This window comes from Hypanus sabinus, chromosome 2 (assembly GCF_030144855.1).
Source record: "Hypanus sabinus isolate sHypSab1 chromosome 2, sHypSab1.hap1, whole genome shotgun sequence".
NCBI lineage: Eukaryota > Metazoa > Chordata > Chondrichthyes > Myliobatiformes > Dasyatidae > Hypanus > Hypanus sabinus.
In genome coordinates, this window is record NC_082707.1 from 21335916 (window position 1) to 21357342 (window position 21427).

The 21427-nt window shown below is 40.4% G+C and overlaps 1 protein-coding gene across 4 annotated transcripts in view; it reads right to left on the reverse strand.

Annotated features, from left to right (window-relative positions):
- Positions 1–21427, reverse strand: part of eif2a (eukaryotic translation initiation factor 2A) — a 52062-nt gene that overhangs the window by 25719 nt on the left and 4916 nt on the right. For 3 of the 4 annotated variants that reach the window (XM_059993017.1, XM_059993026.1, XM_059993010.1), the window contains exons 2-6: positions 15013–15082; positions 14077–14151; positions 12485–12603; positions 4639–4738; positions 36–118 (exon numbers count right to left, since the gene is read on the reverse strand). In XM_059993017.1, the coding sequence (XP_059849000.1) occupies positions 36–118; positions 4639–4738; positions 12485–12603; positions 14077–14151; positions 15013–15082 (447 nt within the window). Of the gene's footprint in view, positions 1–35; positions 119–4638; positions 4739–4943; positions 5140–12484; positions 12604–14076; positions 14152–15012; positions 15083–21427 lie in introns of those variants that run through there. The other variant, XM_059993027.1, reaches the window with a different exon arrangement.

Consider the following 21427-nt stretch of genomic DNA (forward strand, 5'->3'; position numbering starts at 1 on the left):
TCTTGCTTCTGAGTGATTTGGATGAAATTACATACCAAATGCATTTCCATCAAAAAACTGTACTTCATTGTTTACATTTCTTGCACAAATAGTTTCATCATCTGACCAGCAAGGGCACCTAATCTCACAAGGAAAACAAAAGCAGTTATTAACATATGACATGTAAAAACATGATATCAAAGATGACTGAGCTATTTTTAAATATTGCTCCCAAAACGTTGGGAAAAATTCTCTGTACTTCACAGTTATTGTTTTCAAGTGATACAGCAGTTACATTACTGGATGAGTAATTTTACAGCATGACCTAACAACCCAGATATGAAAGTTCGAATCTCAGCACACTAGCTGTGAAACTTTAATTCAATTATTACTTGCTACTACAAAACAACCTCAAAGTTCAAAGTAAATTTATTATCAAAGTTCACATACATCACCAAATACAAACCTAAGAGTAATTTTCTTGTGGACATACTCAATAAGCCTAATAACCAGAATAGAATCAATGAAAGAGGGCACCAACAGGGCAGACAACCAGTGTGCAAAAGACAACAAACTGTGTAAATACTAAAAGAAAAAAAGGAAATAATAATAATAATCATAAATAAATCAGCAATAAATTATCGAGAACAGGACATGAGTAGTTCTGGAAAGTGAATCCATAGGTTGTGGGAACAGTTCAGTGGTGGGGTAAGTGAAGTTGTCTCCTCTGACTCAAGAGCCTGATGGTGATAACTGTTTCTGAACCTGGTGGTGTGACTCCTGAGGCTCCTGTATCTTCTTCCTGATGGAAGCAGTGAGAAGAGAGCATGGCCTGTGTGGTGGGGGTCCTTGATGATGGATACTGCTTTCTTGTAGCAATTCTCCTTGTAGATGTGCTCAGTGGTGGGGAGGGCTTTATCTGTGATGGATTGAGCAGCACCCACTACTTTTTGTTGGGTTTTCCGTTCAAGGGCATTGGTGCTTCCATACCAGGCTGTCATGTAGCCAGTCAATATACTCTCCACCACGCATCTATAGAAGTTTGTCAGAGTTTTCAATGTCATGCCAGATCTTCACAGACTCCTAAGGAAATAGAGGCACTGCTGTGCTTTCTTCATAATTGCACTTAAGTGCGGGGCACAAGACAGGTCCTCCAAAACAATAACACTGAGGAATTTAAAGTTGCTGACCTCCTCCTCCACCTTTGATCCCCCAATGAGGACTGGCTCCTGGATCTCAGGTTTCCTCCTCCTAATATCCTTAGTCTTTCTGACATTGAGTGAGAGGTTGTTGTGGCACCACTCAACCAAATTTTCAATCTCCCTCTTACATGTTGATTCATCACCACTCTTAATTTGGCCTACAATAGTAGTGTTGTCAGCAAACTAAATATGGTAGTCATAAGTAAAGCAAGTAGAGCAGGGGGCTAAGTGCACAGTCTAGTAGTGCACCTATGCTGACAGAAAAGTGGAGATGTTGTTGCCAATTCAAACTGACTGGGGTCTATAAGAGAGGAAATTGAGGATCTAATTGCAAAGGAGGTATTGAGGCCAAGCTCTTGGAAGCTTGTTGACAAGTGTGGAGGAAAATATTGTAAGTTAACAATTTTGATAGACAAAGGCTATCTCGGCTCTTTTAGTATGGAAAACAGTTTGCAGCTTAGTCTGGTATAGATATTGCCTTGGCTTTCAGCAGAGACAAAGAATAAATAGTTGCAGTTGCTTAATCTTGTAAGAATTAGACTCAAGTATATGAGACAAACTGTTACTAGAAAGCTGTACACAGGACTGAATTTTTTAATTTTTGGATGTTGCAATGGGTATAGTTTATTATTGGAGAACTGCATGTGAACCTAGTTCATCTTTTCTAATTCACAAAGTTAATCGATCAGCCTTTGCTTTTGTAGTCGATTTGTACATGTATACAAGGAGCTGTGCTCTCTGTATCATTTGGAGTTTGAAATCCACTGTTAGAGGTTCCATTCCCCATGCTATCGTGAATAAAGTTCTCTGTACTTTGAAGTCCATGTCTAACTTACATGCGAACAACTCTAATCGAATTTCCTTAGCAAATTAATTTCCCTAAAAATTATTTTTGAGGGAATGATAGGATTGAATGCCTAACTGTAGTCTATAAAGAGCATACTGATGTATGCAAATTAGAGTGGATCCAAGTCACTTCTCAGGCAGAAGTGGATATGTTTCATCACCAACCTCTCAAAACACTTCTTAAATACCCATTGAAATGGTCCAGAAAATTACTCAGTTGAAAGGCAATAAATGCTAATCATAATTTGATTTCTGTTGTAATCAATAATAGAAATAGGCATTCTTTAAAAAATATGCTTAAATCTGAAGAATTGTTTAACGTGGAAAGATAAACTTTGAAATGATTAGAAAACAAGCTTTATTTTAAAGTATTTCAACCTGCATGGGCAAGAGTCAGCAATGGTTTAACTGGCTGCAATCTAGCCTCTGAGCCAAAGTGGATTCAAGACCCAGTCAAGAAACACGAGAGTTAAAACCTAGGCTGGTTCTTTGGTGCAGTTCTGAGAAAGTGCAGTCTATTCTCCCATTTTTTCATGTAAAAGAACCATAGCACTATGCTAGGAAGAAAAGGAAGTTATATTTATCTATCCATCAACGTCACTAAAACAGATTATCTGGTGTTTCCTCTGTTTCAACAGACTTCAAAAAAGTGTTTTGTTGCCAGTTATAAATGCAACTAAGTCCACAACGGTCAGATCTCTGGCAACAAATCTGGCTCTGTGTCTGATTAGAGAAGGGAGGGGGGTGGAAGAGGCGAGCTGTAACAATGGGAGATTTGTAGGTTAGGAGAACAGAAAAGAGAATTTGAAGACAAGATTCTCAGATGGATTGCTGTCTCCGGGGTTCCAAGGTCAGGGGCATCCCAGATGAAGTCCACAACATTCTTGTTTTCAAGATATTGAGGCCCTGGTTGAGAAAGAGGAGGTGCATAGCAGTACAGGCAGGCAGGAACAAATACGGTACTTGAGGAGTATAGGAAATGCAAGAGAACATTTAAGAAGGAAGTCAGGAGGGCTTAAAAAAAAGGTATGAGGTTGCTCTTGCAGATAAGACGAAGAAGAATCCTAAGGATTTCTACAGATATATTAATTGCATTAATTGCAAAATTGCAAGGAACAAAATTGATCCTCTGGAAGATCAGAGGAAAAATCTATGTGTGGAGGCAAAAGAGAAGGGGGGAGATCTTAAATGTTTTTTTAACATCTGTATTTACTTGGGAGATGGACACGAAGTCCATAGAAGTGATGCAAAGTAGCAGTGACCTCATACAGATTACAGAGGAGGAGGTGAATGCTATCTTGAAGCAATTTAGGGTTTATAAATTCCCAGGGCCTGACAATGTTCCCTCAGATCCTGTGGGAGGCTAGTTGGGAAATTACAGGGTCCCTATCAGAAATATTTAAAACATCCTTAGCGATGGGAGAGGTGCTACAGGATTGGAGGATAGCTAATATTGTTCCGTTATTTAAGAAAGGTTGTAAAAGATAAGCCAGGAAATTATAGCGTGGTGAACTTGACGACAGTATTGGGAAGGTTACTGGAAGGTATTCTAAGGGACTGGATATTTAAGTAGTTGGATTGACAGGGACTGATTTGGGATAGTCGTCATGGCTTTGTGCAGGGTAGGTTGAGTCTAACCAATCTCACAGAATTTTACAAGGAAATTACCAGGAAAATTGATGAAGGCAAGGCATGTATGTTGTCAACATGGACCTTAGCAAGGCCTTTGACAAGGTCCCACATGGGAGGTTGGTCAAGAAGGTTCAGTTGTTTGACATTCAAGATGAGGCATTAAATTAGATTAGACATTGTCTTTGTGGAAGAAGCCAGAGAGATGTGGTAGATGGTTACCTCTCTGTGACTAGTGCACTGCAGGGACTGGTGCTGAGTCCATTGTTTTTTGTCATCTATATCAACGATCTGGAAGATAATGTGGTAACGTGGATCACCAAATTTGCAGATGACACCGAGATTGGGGCTGTAGTGGACAGGTGGGAAAACTATCAAAGCTAGCAGTGACAATCTGGACCAGCTGGAAAATTTGGCTGAAAATATGGTAGATGGTATTTAATGCAGACAAGTGGGTGTTGCACTTGGGATGACCATCCAGGGTGGGCCTTACACAGTGAGCAGTAGAAACAAAGCAATCTGGGAAAACAGATCTGTAATTCCTTGATAGGTAGAGTCATAAAGAAAGCTTTCGGCACATTGGTCTTCATAAATCAATGTACTGAGTACATGAGTTGGGATGTTATGCTGAAATTGTATAAGACCCGCACAAACCTGCATGTGTTTGGAATGTGAGGGGAAACTGCAGCAGCAGGAGTGAACCTATGTGGTCACAGGGAGAGCATACAAACTCCTCACGGACAGCAGCAGAAATTAAACCCACGTCGCTCAAGCTGCAAAGTGATGTGTTAACCGCTATATTACCAGGCTGACAACAACAACTTCTGAAGTTAACAATGTGGATGAACCTTTCTTGGTTAAGAACCAACCTCTCTGATTTGAGGAAAGCATAAAATCCGTCAATGTTATTGAAGTGGAATGGGAAATGATAACAAAGACACAGACTGTAAATTAACTCAAGCACAGAAAAACCAATTCTTACCAGCCTTGCATTTTCTTTTGGAAAAAGGACTTGAGGCATTGTCCAGACTTCAGATTCCAAATGTGTAGGTTTGGATCTCCCTGTGTATTATTTTTGGTTGCTAGAGAAAAGTATTAAGGAACACTGTATTTTAGTTGACAGGAATTGCACATTGACAGATTGTGATGTTTTGAATAAAATCCAGAGCACAGAAAGTGATAATTTGGTCAAGTGTTTTTGTTGGCATTTTTGCTCCAGTGAACCTCCTTCCATCACTCTACACTGTACCGTGTCTGGAGCCTCTGCTCACAGTCCCAGATACCTACACTTAGTATTTAATTTGGGTGTGGAATGGCTGAGCTTGCTCAACTCTGCAAGATGGAATGGGCTTTGAAATATTAATAGGGATCAAGCTCTGATCCTTGAGGCCCCAGAATGCCTTTATAGTCTTTGTCAGTTCCCAGTCATCCCAGGCTGATTTTGCTACAGTAATAGTCTAATTAGTTAAACATTAAAGAAAGCAGGTTTAGATATTATTTTTAGACTTTTAAGTATTTATTGAGGTAAAATAAGCAGAGCACTTTTTACGCTAATCCTTTTTGCATGATGGCCCTGTTCAAGTGAACTGGTTTGCCTTTCCTAAGCCAGTCTTCCCTGGTGTAAATGTGGATCCCGAATATCAAAGTCAGGGGTTTATTGCTCTGCCACTGGACTCCATGGGGAATCCAGCAAAGAAAGTGGACTAGTGCACCAGTATCCAGGCCACTGTATTATTTATTCACTTCCTGGGCTTTGGAATTTGATTGATGAGCAAAATTATTTTTCTTATTTTGCTGACTAGATTTCACAATTAACTTCCATTTGTTCCTATTTAAGGGCTAAGATCCTCTCCCAGCTGAAACTACTATCAAGTATTACATTTCCTGTTAAATTTTAAAGATCTCGATTAAGTCATCCTTAAGCCACACTTATCCAACTTTTCCAAATGTTTAATATTTCAGTCAGAAGGGAAAGTAACAATACTGAAAATGTAGTTAATAAATTTGTTATTAATGTCTAAGTTAACATTAACAGGATTAAACCAATGCTGGAAATGTATAATCTAAGAACAGCCTGAACATATACACAACACATAAAATAATCTAAAATAAAACTGTGTACCTACCATGTATAATTAACCATAAGGTGTTAACTGTGAGCCTGTGCTTAACGTTCCATTACAAAATCTAATTAAACCTTTGCACCTGTAAAGAAATATTATCTTCTAGACTCAGTAACTTTAACCTCATCATCAAAATTAAATTATTCACAGAGCAACAGCTTGCCAGTAGCAAAAGGCCATGTCTTTTGCTACATTTACTGTACCCGCTTGCATACCATCTTGTTGTTTCCCAGTGCTTCTGGAATATTAACAGTCTTATCCTTTCAATCAAGCTTGATATCACTGAATAATCCATTCTAATCACTTGGTGTTGAAGAATGACAACAGGGCAAAAATATTCAGCCTACTGTGACTGTACTGGTTTTTAAATGTACCCAATTAGTTGCATGTCTATACACAAAACCTAAAGCTCTGGAACTTTCAGCCCATTAACTTTCTTGTGAAAAAAATACTATTAATTCTGCTTCCATGCCTTTTTCAGAAATTACCCAAAATCTCTCCCTCTCTCTCTACACTCAGTAGTCACTTTATTAAGTACACCTGTTCATTAACACAAATATCTAATCAGCCAGTCACGTGGCAGCAACTCAATGCATAAAAGCATACAGACATGGTCAAGAGGTTCAGTTGTTGTTCAGGCCAAACATCAGGATGGGGAAGAAATGTGATCCAAATGACTTTGACTACTTTGGTGTCAGACGGTACGGCTTGAGTATCTCAGAAACTGCTGATCACCTAGAATTTTCATGCACAACAGTCTCGAGAGTTTACAGGAATGGTGAAAAAAAAACATCCAGGGAGCGGCAGTTCTGTGGGTGAAAACGCCTTGTTAGTGAGAGAGGTCAGAGGAGAATGGCCAGACTGGTTCAAGCTGACAGGAAGTAATTTAAATAACCACAGTGGTGTGCAGAAGAGCATTTCTGAACACACAGCACCTCGAACCTTGACATGGATGGGCTGCAACAGCAGAAGTCCACTCCTTTATCTAATAAACTAGCCACAGTGTATATTAACTGAAAACCATTAATGATACTCTAGCTTTTAGGTCTGTACAATTTGAACAGTGATCGTTTGTGTCATGTTCCTTTGCTGGAGAAAATACTCTAATCTTTCATTACCATTTTTAACCAACTACTTTATATCTGTACCTTCTGATTATTCTTATTGTGGCTTCTGGTAACAATTGGTACATATATAACTTGAGCTTGTTCGTATATTAGCTAAGTTCCTGACCACCAATTCATGTCTAGATTGGATACCTGAAGACACAATGTCAAATCCCACCATAGGGATTTAAATTCAAGCAATTCTAGAATGAAAAGTTAGCAGTAGTAAGGCCAACTACTGGTTTATTAATCCTACCTGGTTCAGCAATTCTTTCAAGGAAGGAAACCTGTCGTCCATATTTCCTTTGGCCTAATATACTGGCAGACCAAGAGCAACATGACTGACCTTCAATAAGGCTTAATAAGCAACTTTAAATCTCCTTGATACTTATTGCCTCTCACCTTAAGGCTTTATTCTCTAATAATTGACATTTCTACCTTGGGAAAAAGACTGTCGACCCTATCCGTGCATCTCACATAATTTTATAAACCTCTATTTGGTCTTCCCTCCATCTCTGATGCTCCAGAGAAAACAATCCAACTTTGTTCAATCTTTCCTTAGAGCTACTCTCTAATCCAGGCAACTTCCCCGTGGACCTCTTCTGCGCCTTCCCTGTGGACCTCTTCTGCCCCTTCCCCGTGGACCTCTTCTGCCCCTTCTACAAAGCATCCACATCCTTCCAGTAATGGGGCAATCAGAACTGCACACAATAGTCCAAATGTGGCCAAATCAAGTGTTTCTACCGATGAAGTGGTATCCCACATTTTTCCACAATGCACCTCAGCTTCCTCACCTTCCCCACAATCCTTGAGCTATAATCCTCATTTCTGCTCTTTTTTGGAAGTTCCCACTTTTCCACACAGTACATTGCATGAAGAAGTGAATTTGCTACAAAATATGTATTTCTATTCTGCTGACCCTTAATCTTTTGTAATACTCATCTGGTGCAGCACATCATTGTTCTCTTCCCTGAATTCTCTCGCATCCATGACCCTTGCCAGAATAAGTACAGACAAGAAGTAAGACATTTAAGACATCATACATCTATGTTGCTGCCACATACGTGACCACAATGATCCTCAATGGGGCCTGTTCTCTCCCAAGTTACCCTTTTGTTCTATTATACTTATAGAATCCTTTACAGCTGGAAGATAACTTCTGGTTTAAGATGGCACCGGTAAAGCACAGTGATGGCTTACTGGTAGCAAACAAAACAAAAAGAACTATAAATTACTTTATTCATGAGACTTTTTCTTGAATATGATCACTGCAATCAATAGCCTATAACTTCCCTTTCAGAGCTGAGCTTCTGAAGGTGCGGGATGGTTGCAGCACGGTGTGTACAGGTTGAGTCCAGGCTGCATGGCCCAGGCCTGAGAGTGGGGAATGAGTCAATGCTTGACCATCGCTGGAGTGGACTTGGAGGCGATTCAATGTGGCAGAACCAAGGTGAGGCAAGCAGAGGCGAGTCAGACTCGAGGTGGCAGGGCCTGGGCCTGGCAGCAAGGAAAGATCTGAGGTTTGACCGATTGAAGCAGCAGGCTCAACAGGAAAAGTCGAGTTTGTGCTGAATGAGGCAAGAACCTGGGCCCAAGACTGTATCAAAGCAGCAGAGTCCAGATCTGAGAGTGAGATCGTATCAAGGTTTGGCCAATTTAAGCGTGTGGCCAGATTGAAAAGTCAGGGTGTTGGGACCAGAGGCAAGGGACAGGCCGGTGTTCAGCTCACTTCTCCACCCAGTATTCTCGCCTCTGTTGAGGCTGTGCCTGAAACTAATGGGCTCTTGAATCAGCTGCAGCAATGACTGGCTTCCTGGCTTCATGAACTTCAATTCTGAATGTTTATTTGCTTACTTTTATTGTTTGCATGATTTGTTTTTTTTTCTGCACAGTGGGTGCTTGACTGTCTTTTTTTAACGGATTCAATCAGATTTCTTTGTTTTGTGTTGCCTGTAAGGTAACAAATCTCAAGGTTATGTATATTATACATATTCTGATAATAAATGTATTTTGAACTTTGTGAAAGATACTACTTGATCATCTGGAAGGGCAGTGTATGACTGTTATAGATCGGCGTGTTCCTAGGTGCACAACCACTTGAGCAAGGAAGCGATGAAGCTTGTAGCAGCTGCCACAGAGTTTGTGGGGGGTTTCAGTTTAAGGGCGACATGCTGTTCCACACAACATAGTTGGAACTTGTTTGGTCACGGAATGCATGAAAAGGGGAAAACCCAATATAAAAAGAATCATGGAGGTAAGTGGGAATAATTTATTGAATTCTGTAAATGTACTGTATCTTTTTTTCTGTAAATGTCATGAATGAAAATTTTGGGTTAAAAAAATGCTGGCCTTGTCACTGCTGCTTTAATCTTATCGATTGAACAAAAAATATAAAACAAGACTAACAAACTTCCTTTTTATCCATTATTTTGTGCTCAATGAGTGCTCTATCCTTCAATTAAATTACAGAGTCAGAGAAAATTACAGCACAGAACAGGCCCTTCAGCCCATTTAGTCCATGCCAAAACCATTTAAACTGCCTACTCCCATCGACCTGCACCGGGACCATCGCCCTCCATGTACCTATGCAAACGTCACATGCACCATTAGTGCTGGCAGCTCGTTCCACACTCTAACCATCCTCTGAGTGAAGAGGTCTCTCCTCATGTTCCTCTTAAACTCTTCACCTTTCACCCTTAAGCCATGACCTCTAGTTGCAGTTCCACCCAACCTCAATGGAAAAGGCCTGCTTGCATTTATCTATTTACACCCTTCATAATTATGTAAAATATATTTTGCATATGCAGAAATAAAGCTGAATATTCACAGCAGCAAATGAACTTATTGCAAAAATATTAAATTTGAATATCATATCAGCATTAAGGTGAGTAATTCCAACTAATAAATGTTTATCTAGTAGGTGGTGATGGAAACTGTTCATGATTTCCGGATTTTACATATCTGCAATATGCACCTAGTGAGATTGTCAAATTGCCACATGCAATGAATCTGGAAAGCCTTTATAACTACATACAACTTCATAGTGAGAAATATTTGTTGCATACTTTGTTGATGTTATCACTCAACACACCCTCCCCAAGGCATTCAAAGCTCAAATTTATTATTTAGTACATATATGTCACCATATACTACCTTGAGATTCAGTTTTTGCAGACATTTAAAGAGGGAAAATACAACAGAATTTATTAAAAACCATAAACAAAGACTAAAAAGTAATCAATGTGCAAAAGAAAACAAACTGTGTAATTAAAAATACTGAGAACATGAGATTCAAGGAGTCCTTGAAAGTGTGTAGGCCATATAAGTGAAATTATTCATGCTGGTTCAGGAACCTGATGGTTGTGGGATAGTGACTGCTCCTGAACCTGGTTAAGTGGAACCTAAGGTTTCTGTCTCTGGCCCAATGGTAGTAGTGAGAAGAACGCGTGGCCTGGACGGTGGGGGCCTTTGATGATGGGAGCAGTTTTCTTGTGGGAACGTTCCATGTAAACGTGCTCAATGGTGTTTAGGGCTTTGCCCGAGATGGACAGAGCATCTAAGCATTGACATCTGGGGTAAAGCCAAGTCCCACAGTGCCTTAGGCCTGACTTTAAACATTTGTGAATTATGAAAGTGAGTACATGCAGACTTCCAAATGTAAGTGACAGCCCAATCGAAACCTTGCACTGAACATTGCAGACATGCAAATTCAGCCAGGATTGTTTGTTTAAAGACTGTTCTCTCGTTGTCAGACCTCAAAGTACTGATGTTGGCTTACATCCACCAGCCAACCCTTGATACAAATTAGCCGGAACTTGAACAGAAGCTACGTGTTACCTGCAGCTCCACGGTACAAACTCCATGCTGACTCACGGCGTCGACTCCACAACTTATGGCGACAAAAAGTTTTGGATGATTAGGGCCTAACTGCTTTTTTTCTAGTTGTTCAACCTCATCTGGAGGAAGAATCCAAATTGTTACTCATAACAAGTACATAATTGAAAATGGCCTGATTCTATTTCTATCTCTTACGGTCTGTAAAGAAGCCACTCTGGTGGAACATGAAATTGTCAAGGTTATTTGGCAGAATTCATCATCACTAGGGCTTTCAAACAAGCACAAACACATTGCTTGACTTGTAATACATAGAACAGTCCAGGCCACTCAGCCCACCAAGTTGTGCAGATCTTTTAACCCAGGGATTCCCAACCTTTTTAATGCCATGGACTCCTACCAGTAGCCCCTGTTGGAAACCCCAGTTTTAACCTACTCCAAGATCAATCTAACCTCCCATGTAGCTCCCCGTGTTTTCTTCATCCATTTGCCTATCTAAGAATTACATACCTCTAACATTACCCCCAGCACTGAGTTACATGCAGTCACCACTGTCTGTGAATGAAGAACTCACCTTTGGCACTCCCCCTATGCTTCCCTCCAATCACCTAAAGCTCTGCCCTGTCGTGTTAGCCAATTCTGCCCTCAAATAAAGGCACTGACTGTCCACTCGATCTACATCTCTTCTCATCTTATGCACTTCTATCAAGTCACCTGCATGCTCCTTCGCTCTGAAGAGGAAAGCTCTAGCTCACTCAATCTTTCAGCATAAGACATGCTCTCCAGACAGCATCCTGGTAAATCTCTCTTAATGTGCTCTTAAGCTCCCACGTCCTGAGGCAATTTGAACTGAATACAATACACCAAGCGTGGTCTAACCAGGGGCTTTTATCGAGCTGCAACATTATCTCGCAGCTCTTGAACTCAATTCCCGCAACTAACGAAGGCCAACGTACCACACATCATCTACTCTATTTGCATGGCAAATTTGAGGCTTCTATGAATGTAATAAATCCCTGTCAGACTTTCTATGTATGGTGAAGTACCATCCACAGCCCATCAGCTCTAAAATATGTGTTTGTCAGAGCAATATGAAAAGACTCGCTGGAGTAGTTGTTGAAGTTCATTCCACATTCTGCGCTGACAAGCAACAGCTCAGATGTAGAACCATCACCTTGCTAAAAAAAAGTCCTCCAGTCTGCGTAAAACCTACTGGCCTTCCAGTGAAAGTTGTTGTCCATGGCTGAGTGCTGCAAAGAGGCACACTCTGACTACTAAGGTTATGTGCTCTGAGATGCGCTGAAGATAGATGCATCAACTGCAAAGATTCTTCAGGAAGGCCTTTTTACCATTGTACTTAAGGACTACTTCCCCTCCTCCCCACTTTCTTATTCTGGCTTGTGCCCCGTTCCTTTCCAGTCCTGAAACATCGACTGTTTATTTCCCTCCGTGAATGCTGAGTTCCTCCAGCATTTTGTGTGTGTTGCTCTTAAAATGTAAGATCTGAATGTGAATTATAACTGGTGTCACACTAATGCAGTAATTGCACTAATACGTTTTGTGATTAAAATGATGACTTGAATGCTCTATACTGCATTTATTGAAATTGATATAGGAATAAAGTATTTTTTGACTAAACAATGACTCAACAGCATCGCACAACAAGTTAATTCCAATTTTACATTTCCCCCTCTATACATTCACATATAATGGCTTACTGGTGTTGATTACAGGAGACAGCGTGGTAAGTAAATGAATTACTCACTAATATAAGGTTGCCAAGTTGCCAAGATGCTGTTTTGAGGAGAGAATGCCAGCAAAGCCACTTTAGGCAGATCAAAAGAGTGTAATAACCGACCGTCCATGGTACCCACAATATTTACACTGGAGAAAAAGAAGAGATGCTATTCAAATATAAGCTTATCAAAGCTAGTTGCAGAATCAATAAAGCATAGTACACTATGAACAGAAGGCACAGGATAATGGAGGATAGATTTGTTTTACTGTGTGTTGAAATACACAAGCATAATAGTGATGCATGTCTGTGCAGTAGTATTTTTCTAGAGTAACCTTGTCAACCAGGACTTCTCCTCCTCGCTTATTACAACAGATCAACATAAAATGCTGTAGTAGGTTAAAACTGCAACAAACTCTCAACCTAAAATAAAATACAACAATAAATTGAATATATATTTATTGATTTAGAGATATAGAATGGAACAGGCCATTCCAGCCTAGTGGGTTATGCTGCCCTGACAACCCACTTACTTAACCCTTGCCTAATCAAAGGACAATTTACAATGACCAATTAACCTCCTAACTGGTACGTCATTGAGTGGTGGGAGCACCCAGAGGGAACCCACACTGTCACAACAGAATGTACACCCTTCTTACAGTGAGCGCCTGAAATGAACTCTGAACTCCGGAATGCCCGAGCTGTAATAGTGTTGTGCTAACTGCTACACTACCATACCGCCCCACAGTACAGTCGGCCTTCCTTATCCGCAGGGGATTGGTTCCGGGACCCCCCACGGATACCAAAAAACGCGGATGCTCAAGTCTCTTATTTAGCCCGACCAGTGCGGTGGTCTTTAGGACCCAGCGGAAACCTGGACTTTATTTAACATGTCTCAGTGCGGTGGACATTAGTACCCGGCGCAGCTCTGAATCCGCAGTGTTTCTGCTCACGAAAATAATCATGATCACGATTGAAAATAAGGTGGAAGTAATAAAGAGGTGAAACACCATCGGTCATTGGAAAAGCATTAGGCTACAGTTGGTCAACGATCCAAACAAATTTAATGGAGCATGTGAAAGGCCCTGCCCCGATGAAAGCTACAATTATTACTAAGCAACGCAGTGGTTTCATTATTGAAAAACGAATGTTTCTTAAGTGTTTTATATGCATAGAAAGGTAAAATGTATACTATATACTAAGACAAACATTTGACTAACTGATGCTAAATAATACCGGATGTACCTGTTCCGACTTCAAATCCACTTAAAGACAGACTCAGGAACGGAACTCGTTCATAAACCGGGGACTGCCTGTACTCTTAAATCATCTCTAGATTACTTGGAGTACATAATACAATGTAAATGTATGTTAATAGTTGTTATACTGTATTGTTTAGGGAATAATGACAAGAAAAAATAGTCAGTGCATGCCTAAATAATGAGTGCTGGAGAGAGAACTTCCGGGTTTTCCCCATCCGCAGTTGGGTGAATCTGCACATGTGGAACCCGCGGATAAGGAGGACCGACTGTATGTTACAGGGACATAACTCAAGATACAAGTTGAATTATGACTTTAAAGACCAAAGGATTTGTAACAAGTGAGCAAATGCTAAGACTGACTTTTCCCCATTGCACCAGGTGAACAATGAACCATCTCTGCTGAAAATAAAGCCTTTGCAATTTTTCTTGTCCTCTCTGTAAGACAAAAAGGGAAAGGAAAACAATAATTAGATTCAAGCAACAGCAAATTGAAGTATCCTTCCAGACTTCTACTCGACATAAACTATTTTGCTCAAGTTTATAAAACTGTAGACACAATTAAAACAGTACATTAAATGAACCAAAGATGAGCAGCAATTTACCGTAGCCAAACTTGTCCATGGTAAATATAATAGAGCTCATCCCCAGCTTACAGCAGGGTTCTGATCCTATGAACTGCTTGTAACTTGGACTGTTCTCAAGAAGGAAAAGCAGCTGCGAATTGAGCTTCCAGGCAGCAGAAGATGCCTGCAGTCCCTGCAGCAGCCAGCAAATCCATGTTGCTGGTATCTCAAAACACCTGTCAATACATATACAAGTCAGGCCTTTGTAACCCAAGGAGAATATATAGATTCTTCTAATTTAATTCAAACTTTCTTGAAATTAAAAGAAATCATAATTTTCTTCTTTTTGTTTTGCAGTGGTGGGGCAGGAGGAATGGGATCAGTGTGGGGAGGGGTTTCCACAGTGGCCATCATTTCTCGCTGAGAGGACAGTCACATAAATTTATTTTTACACGTTTACCTTATAACTGGGGCCAAGGAACGTTAGAGAGTGGTTCAAAACAACTTATTGGTCTAAGTGGGATGTGCAGCTTCATCTATTGGCACCAAATCTTCTCACTTGGATGGAATTCATGGCTTGGAAATATCTTCTAGCCTGATGTTGAAAACCTGACACTCTATTACTAGCTTAAGGTTCCAATTTTTAAAACAAAAATATATATATATTGGTCTAATTTCCATTTAAACATTTCCCCTATGTTCAACAGAAGTATAACAAATTTATTTAAAATACCTTGTGAAAGAGGCATTTTCTGTATACTTGGGAGGGCCATTGAGCATATAGATTCCTTCCGAGCCTCGAACTGTAATATAAATCATAAAGTCCAATGTTAAAGTACAATTACAATCCATGACACTTGCATCATATTGAGGTCTAACTGTACCAAATGGTGAAAAATGGTTTTTAAGTCGACTCCAAAGTTGACCTTCTGGCCAGATGACCAGATCACCCTCACAGAATAATACAGTATGGGACATGGCTATTTGTTCCGTCATACCACTGATTTTCTAAGAGAAATCTTGTTAGTCCAATTCCCTCACTTCTCTACCAACATTCCTTCTTCACAACTTCCACGCCCCACCTCACACCTCCCCAAAGGGACAGGAGGTAGTTCAGGAAATGCAATCCAATTATCGACCACTATTCACTTCAAAACAAACCTTTCCACAATACTGTAATCTCATTCTTGTATACCTTTGTTGTACTTTCTGTTAGGTTTTCTTAACCCTCTCAGAGAACGATATGTATATTTCATACCTGGTATTTTATTATTGTTTGGCATAGCTTAATGGATATATCTTTAATTGTAAAATCCAGCATTCAAAGACGTTCAAAATACAAAGTAAATTTTATTAGCTAAATACATACATGTCACCACATACAACCTTGAGATTGATTTTCCTGCAAGCCTACTCAGCAAATCTATAGAATAGTGACTATAACAGGATCAATGAAAGATCAAGTAGAGTGCAGAAGACAACAAACTGTGCAAATGCAAATATAAATAGCAATAAATAATGAAAACATGAAATAACAAGGTAGAGTCCTTAAAATGAGATCTTGGTTGTGGGACAAGAGAATGTAGTCATCCTCTTTTGTTCGAGAACCTGATGATAGAGGGGTAATAAATGTTCTTGAACTTGGTGGTGCGAGTCCTGAGGCTCTTGTACCTCCTATCTGATGGCAACAGCGAAAAAAGAGCATGGCCTGGGTAGTGAGGATCTTTAATGATGGATGCTGCTTTCCTACGATAATGTTTTGTGTAAATCTGCTCAATGGTTGGGAGGGCTTTACCTGTTATGTACTGCCCCGAATTTTCCGTTCAAAGGTATTGATGTTTCCATACCAGGCTGCAATGCAGCCAGTCAATACACTTCCCACTACACATCTATAGAAGTCTGACAGAATTTTTGATGACATGCGAAATTTCCGCAGCCTCCTAAGGAAGCAGAGACGCTGTGTGTACAAACATATTAGTATATAGGAGGGAGACTGAAAACCTGGCAGAATGGTATTTCTACAACAACAACCGAAGAGCTGATTAGTGAGTGCAGGAGGAGGAACCCAGTGGTTATAACCCAGGAGTTATCATTTCACAGGATCTGACCTGGGTTCAGCACATAAGTGTCATTACAAAGAAAGCATTCGAAGTTGGCGAAGATTCAGTATATCATCTAAAATGTTGACAAACTTCTATAGATGCATGGTGGAGAGTATAATAACTGGATGCACCATGGCTTGGTATGGATACACCAATGCCCTTGAAAGGAAAAGCCTACAAAAAGTAGCGAATATGGCCCAGTCCTTCACAGGTAAAGCCTTCCCCACCTTTGACTACATCTAAGAGTGCTATGGACCCGCTTTCAAGGACTCTACAACTCAGGTTCTCAACATTATTTATTGTTCATTTATTTACCATTTTTTTCTATTTGTATTTGCACAATTTGTTGTCTTTGTGGGTAGTTTTTCATTGATTTTACTGTTTCTTTGTAGTTACAGTGAATGGCCACAAGAAAATGAAAAACTATATATGGTGACATATACATATTTGATAAAATTTACTCAGAACATCTCTAGTTTTCTTTTCTTCTACCCCTTTAAAACTGTACCACCTGTCTCTATCATCCTATCAAAACATATCAAATAGCAGATGCCTGAAATCCATCAGTCAAGTGTTTGCCTGCATATGTCCTCTTAAAATACATCAGCGCCTTCTTGATTACTTCACTTCTAAGTCTGGTGTGATCTGGAATTTGGAAATTGGGTCCTGTGCCCCAAAGTCCCAGTCATTAACGCATGTGAAAATGGCAATGGCCCTGGCTTCTGAACAGTGAAAAGCAGAAGAGTAAATATCTCAAATAACACACACAAAATGCTGTAAGAATTCAGCAAGTCAGGCAGCATCTATGGAAAACAATACAGAGTCGACATTCCAGGTCGAGATCCGTCATCAGGACTGTGTGCATTACTCTGAACTTCCAGCATCTGCAGAATCTCTTGCGTTGGTGTAAATCTCTCTCTCTCTCTCTCTCTGGTATCAATGTCGGCTGGAGTCGGGGCCTTCTGGTTTGACTTTTAGTAGGATTACCCATGCCAAACAGGTCGAAGGGTAGAGGCCAGACTGAGAGTGATCCACCGGTCCTCCAGGTTCAGGGGTTCATCCCAGGCTAGCAACCTTGACTGGTCAAAAAGCAATTGTGACAGAAACAACAACGAGAAATCCTTCTATTCAGCTAGAAACAGAGGACCTTTATTATGGTCCTAAACGCCAGCGGCATAACAAGCAGTAAGTAATGGTGCTCTTACAGCTCAAAATATTATAACACCTGGTCATTTTATTTAAATAACCTTGTGCATTTTAGCAATTTGTTTCAAATTGAAAACAAGAAGATTGGTGTATTTAAAGATGCCACTTTTTACTAATGACAGCTAAAAATACCAGGTAATCTTCACCTCAGGAGCAACACACACAAACTGCTGGATGAACTCAGAAGGTCAGGCAGCAAACATGGAGGGGAATAAGCAGTCGATGTTTCAGGCCAAGAGGTCCTGATAAAGGGTCTCAGACTGAAACGTTGACTATTTATTCCCTTCCATCGATGCTGCCTGACTTGGTGAGCTCCTCCAGCATTTTGTGTGCGTTGCTCAAGATTCCAGCATCTGCAGAATCCTACTGTCAGATACAGTATATTAACAATTTGGATGGGATTGAATCAGAACCAGATTTATTATCACTGCAAAACTGTATGTCATGAAATGTGTTATTTAGAGGCAGAGTACAGTGCAATACATAAAATACTGTGGATTCTGGATAATTGGGGCATCAGATAATCAGGACAGCTGTTTATTTGGGACAACTCCTAAACTTACAAAAGCTGATTGAGAAAATTGCCAAGATTCTATTTGTTTATTTTGGACACACTGCCACTCAATTGGGGCAGAAGACTTGCCGAACAGCTTCTAACTAGCATTGGTCGCGTGCACTTGTGTGGCCATTAGACACGACACCACGCTTACACCTAACAGTTTTTAAATAGCATCAGCTGGGTGTGTTCGTGTTCAAAAAGCTGTGATCCTTGTTACAAACAGTTGCCGAGAACAATGTATTAAGACAATTCAGTACTCTTTTGCTCATGGTGGTATAACGCATTTAGGCTTGGAGATGCCAGAAACGGCCAGCTGTGAAAATGACACAATTTCAGTACTTCAAAAAGTTAGGAATCACGAAGAATTTGAAGGTATTGACAATCATCTTGAATATTGATTTTAGTTCTCACTGACACTCAGCTCTCTCCTGTGCATCCAAGTAGCTGTTTGCAACTATGGTGACACACTGGTACACCACTTCGGTGGGTACTGCAGCCAGCGGGTTTCATACCCCAGTGAGACAGGGACATGTCCGTCCTAGCGTGCAAAGTCGGGTCTGGCAGACTAGGTGGATGAGGTCTATAGTGAGATCCAACAGTCAGGAAGGTGGTACTGCAATGCTACATGAGGAGCAAAGGGCAAGATGAGGCACAAAAGTAGTCACCCTCTGTAACCTGGGAAGACCCCAGTTGTGAGGACTACTCGTCCCACTGGACCCAGACTTCTAAGGTTGGGAGAATGGAACTGCACCAGTACAATGGCTTTTCCACTTTAAAACTCTCCCATACAGGTTTCCTGTCATTGTCAGATACGATGGACAACCAACAGTGGTATTGGTAGTGTCCTATTTTGTTCTGTATTTCATTTAAATAGATAATTTGTTACTCAGTTAAAAGGAAGTTTGTCTATTTTATACCTTTTTAACTACTTCCATGAAACTTTGACCAATTGTGACAGCTGCTTAATTGGGCCAAAATGTACTGGTCCCGATGTGTCCCAATTAACCACATCCACTGTACACAGCCTTTTATAGATTAAGATAAATAATTAGATGATAAAACCATAAGATATAGGAGCAGAATTAGGCCATTTGGCCCATTGGGTTCATTCTGCCATTTTATCATGGCCGATCCAATATTTCCTCTCAACCCCAATCTCCTGCCTTCAATATACATAAAGACTTGTCCTCCACAGCTGCTTGTGGCAAAGAGTTCCACAGGTTCCCCACTCTCTGGCTAAAGAAATTCCTCCTCAACTCCGTTTTAAAAGGACGCCCCTTTATTCTGAGGCTGTGTCCTCTCATCTTAACCATAGGGTGAGTCCACTCTATCAAGGCCTTTCAACATTCAATAGGTTTCAATGGGATCACTGGTATACCTTCTGAATACCAGTGAACACATGCCCAGAGCCATCAAATGCTCTTCATATGACAAGCCATTCAATCCTGGAATCATTTTCGTGAGCCTCCTTTGAATCCCCTCCAGTTTCAGCACATCCTTTCTAAGATAAGGGGCCCAAAACTGCTCACAATACTCCAAGTGAGGCTTCACCAGTGCTTTATGAAGTCTCAACATTACATCCTTGCTTATATATTCCAGTTCTCTTGAAATGAATGCTAACATCGCATTTTCCTTCCTCACCACACACCCAACCAGCAAATTAACTTTTAAGGAATCCTGCACAAGGACTCCCAAGTCCCTTTGCATCTCTGATTTTTTTTGTATTTCCTCTCCATTTAGAAAATAGTCAACCTTTCCATTTCTTCTACCAAAGTGCATGACCATACACTTCCCGGCTTAGGTTAGAGACACGTGGAACAGGATAAATCCTAGATGAACTATATCCTGCCTGAACTGGTTAACTTTGGACCATACAGAAACAACTCCCATTTATATAGCACAAGAGTTCATAGCACTTGGCTGTGACTTACACTTACAGCACTGATTGCTCATCATTTAGAACGAGCCACTTCCTTGAGCTGATGTAATCTATGGAACGTTACTAACAGAGAGCAGTTTGATAGGGAGTTCAACAATTTTGACCCATTGTTAACAAATCATTGTGAATGCCATCCACCCTGCAAAATGACTTTTCAAAAAATTCCCTTCTGGAAACCACTGTGGGACAATCGACGTAAAATCTTCAGCCACCTTAGAAGTTCTTCCCCGCCCCCCCGCCCCCCAAGGCAGTTAATCTGATCAACCATTCTGATCAACCCCCCCCATTGTCATTACACTGTCAACACTTTAAACTACTTTTATAATGCTGTTTGCACTGTAAGTTCATGCTGGTATTTTTGTATTATGCATATCCATACTTTAATGCTGGACTTTATTTTTATATATAAATATTGAATGTTGTTGTTTCTACTAGAGTAATCACTGAGTGTATGTTCGTGGTTTTCTGCTGTTTTAGCCCAACCACTTCAAGGTTCGACACGTTGTGCATTCAGAGATGCTCTTCTGTACACCACTGTTGTAATGCAAGGCTATTTGAGTTACCATTGCCTTCCTGTCCATTCTCCTCTGACCTCTCTCATTACCAAGGTATTTTTGTCCACAGGATTGCTGCTCACTGAGTAAGAATCAGAACACTACAGCACAGAATCAGGCCCTTCAGTCCATCTTGTCTATTCTGCACTATTAATTTGCTCAGTCCCATTGACCATAAACCTCAGAAAATAGCTCTCCATACCTATACCATCTGTCTTTAATTTGAGAAGTTCTAATAAGCTCTTCAAAACTTTTGTCTGTCTATCCTTGATGTAACTCGTGGACATCAAGCACTGTCGACCAAGACCTTTTCTTCCATCGATGTTCGAGCTTCTCCTACTTCAGTGTATGTCTCAGGAATTCCAGCTACCATTTCTTGATTGATGATATCAGCTCTCTTCTTGTTCCGGATTTTTGCAGAACTTCCTCATTTATTACTTTGTCCTTCCACGGTATTTTCCTCATTCTTCTCAAAAGCCACGTTTCTGCAGCTTTGAATTTTCCCTTATCTTGCTCTGGTATTGTCCAACATTCACTTCCACATGTTAGTGTGGAATCATCCATATACCTCATCAAGATTTTCAGGAATGTTGAATTTGAATCCAACTCGTTCCATACTCTCACCATTTTGTCTCTCACACCATTCTCTGTAAATTCTAGAGACTGGTGTGCATGAAAATCCCAGGAGATCAGCAGTTTCCCAGTTACTAAAATCACCCCATCTGGCACCAATAACCATTCCATGGTTAAAGTCATTTACAACACATTTCTTCCCCATTTTCATGTTT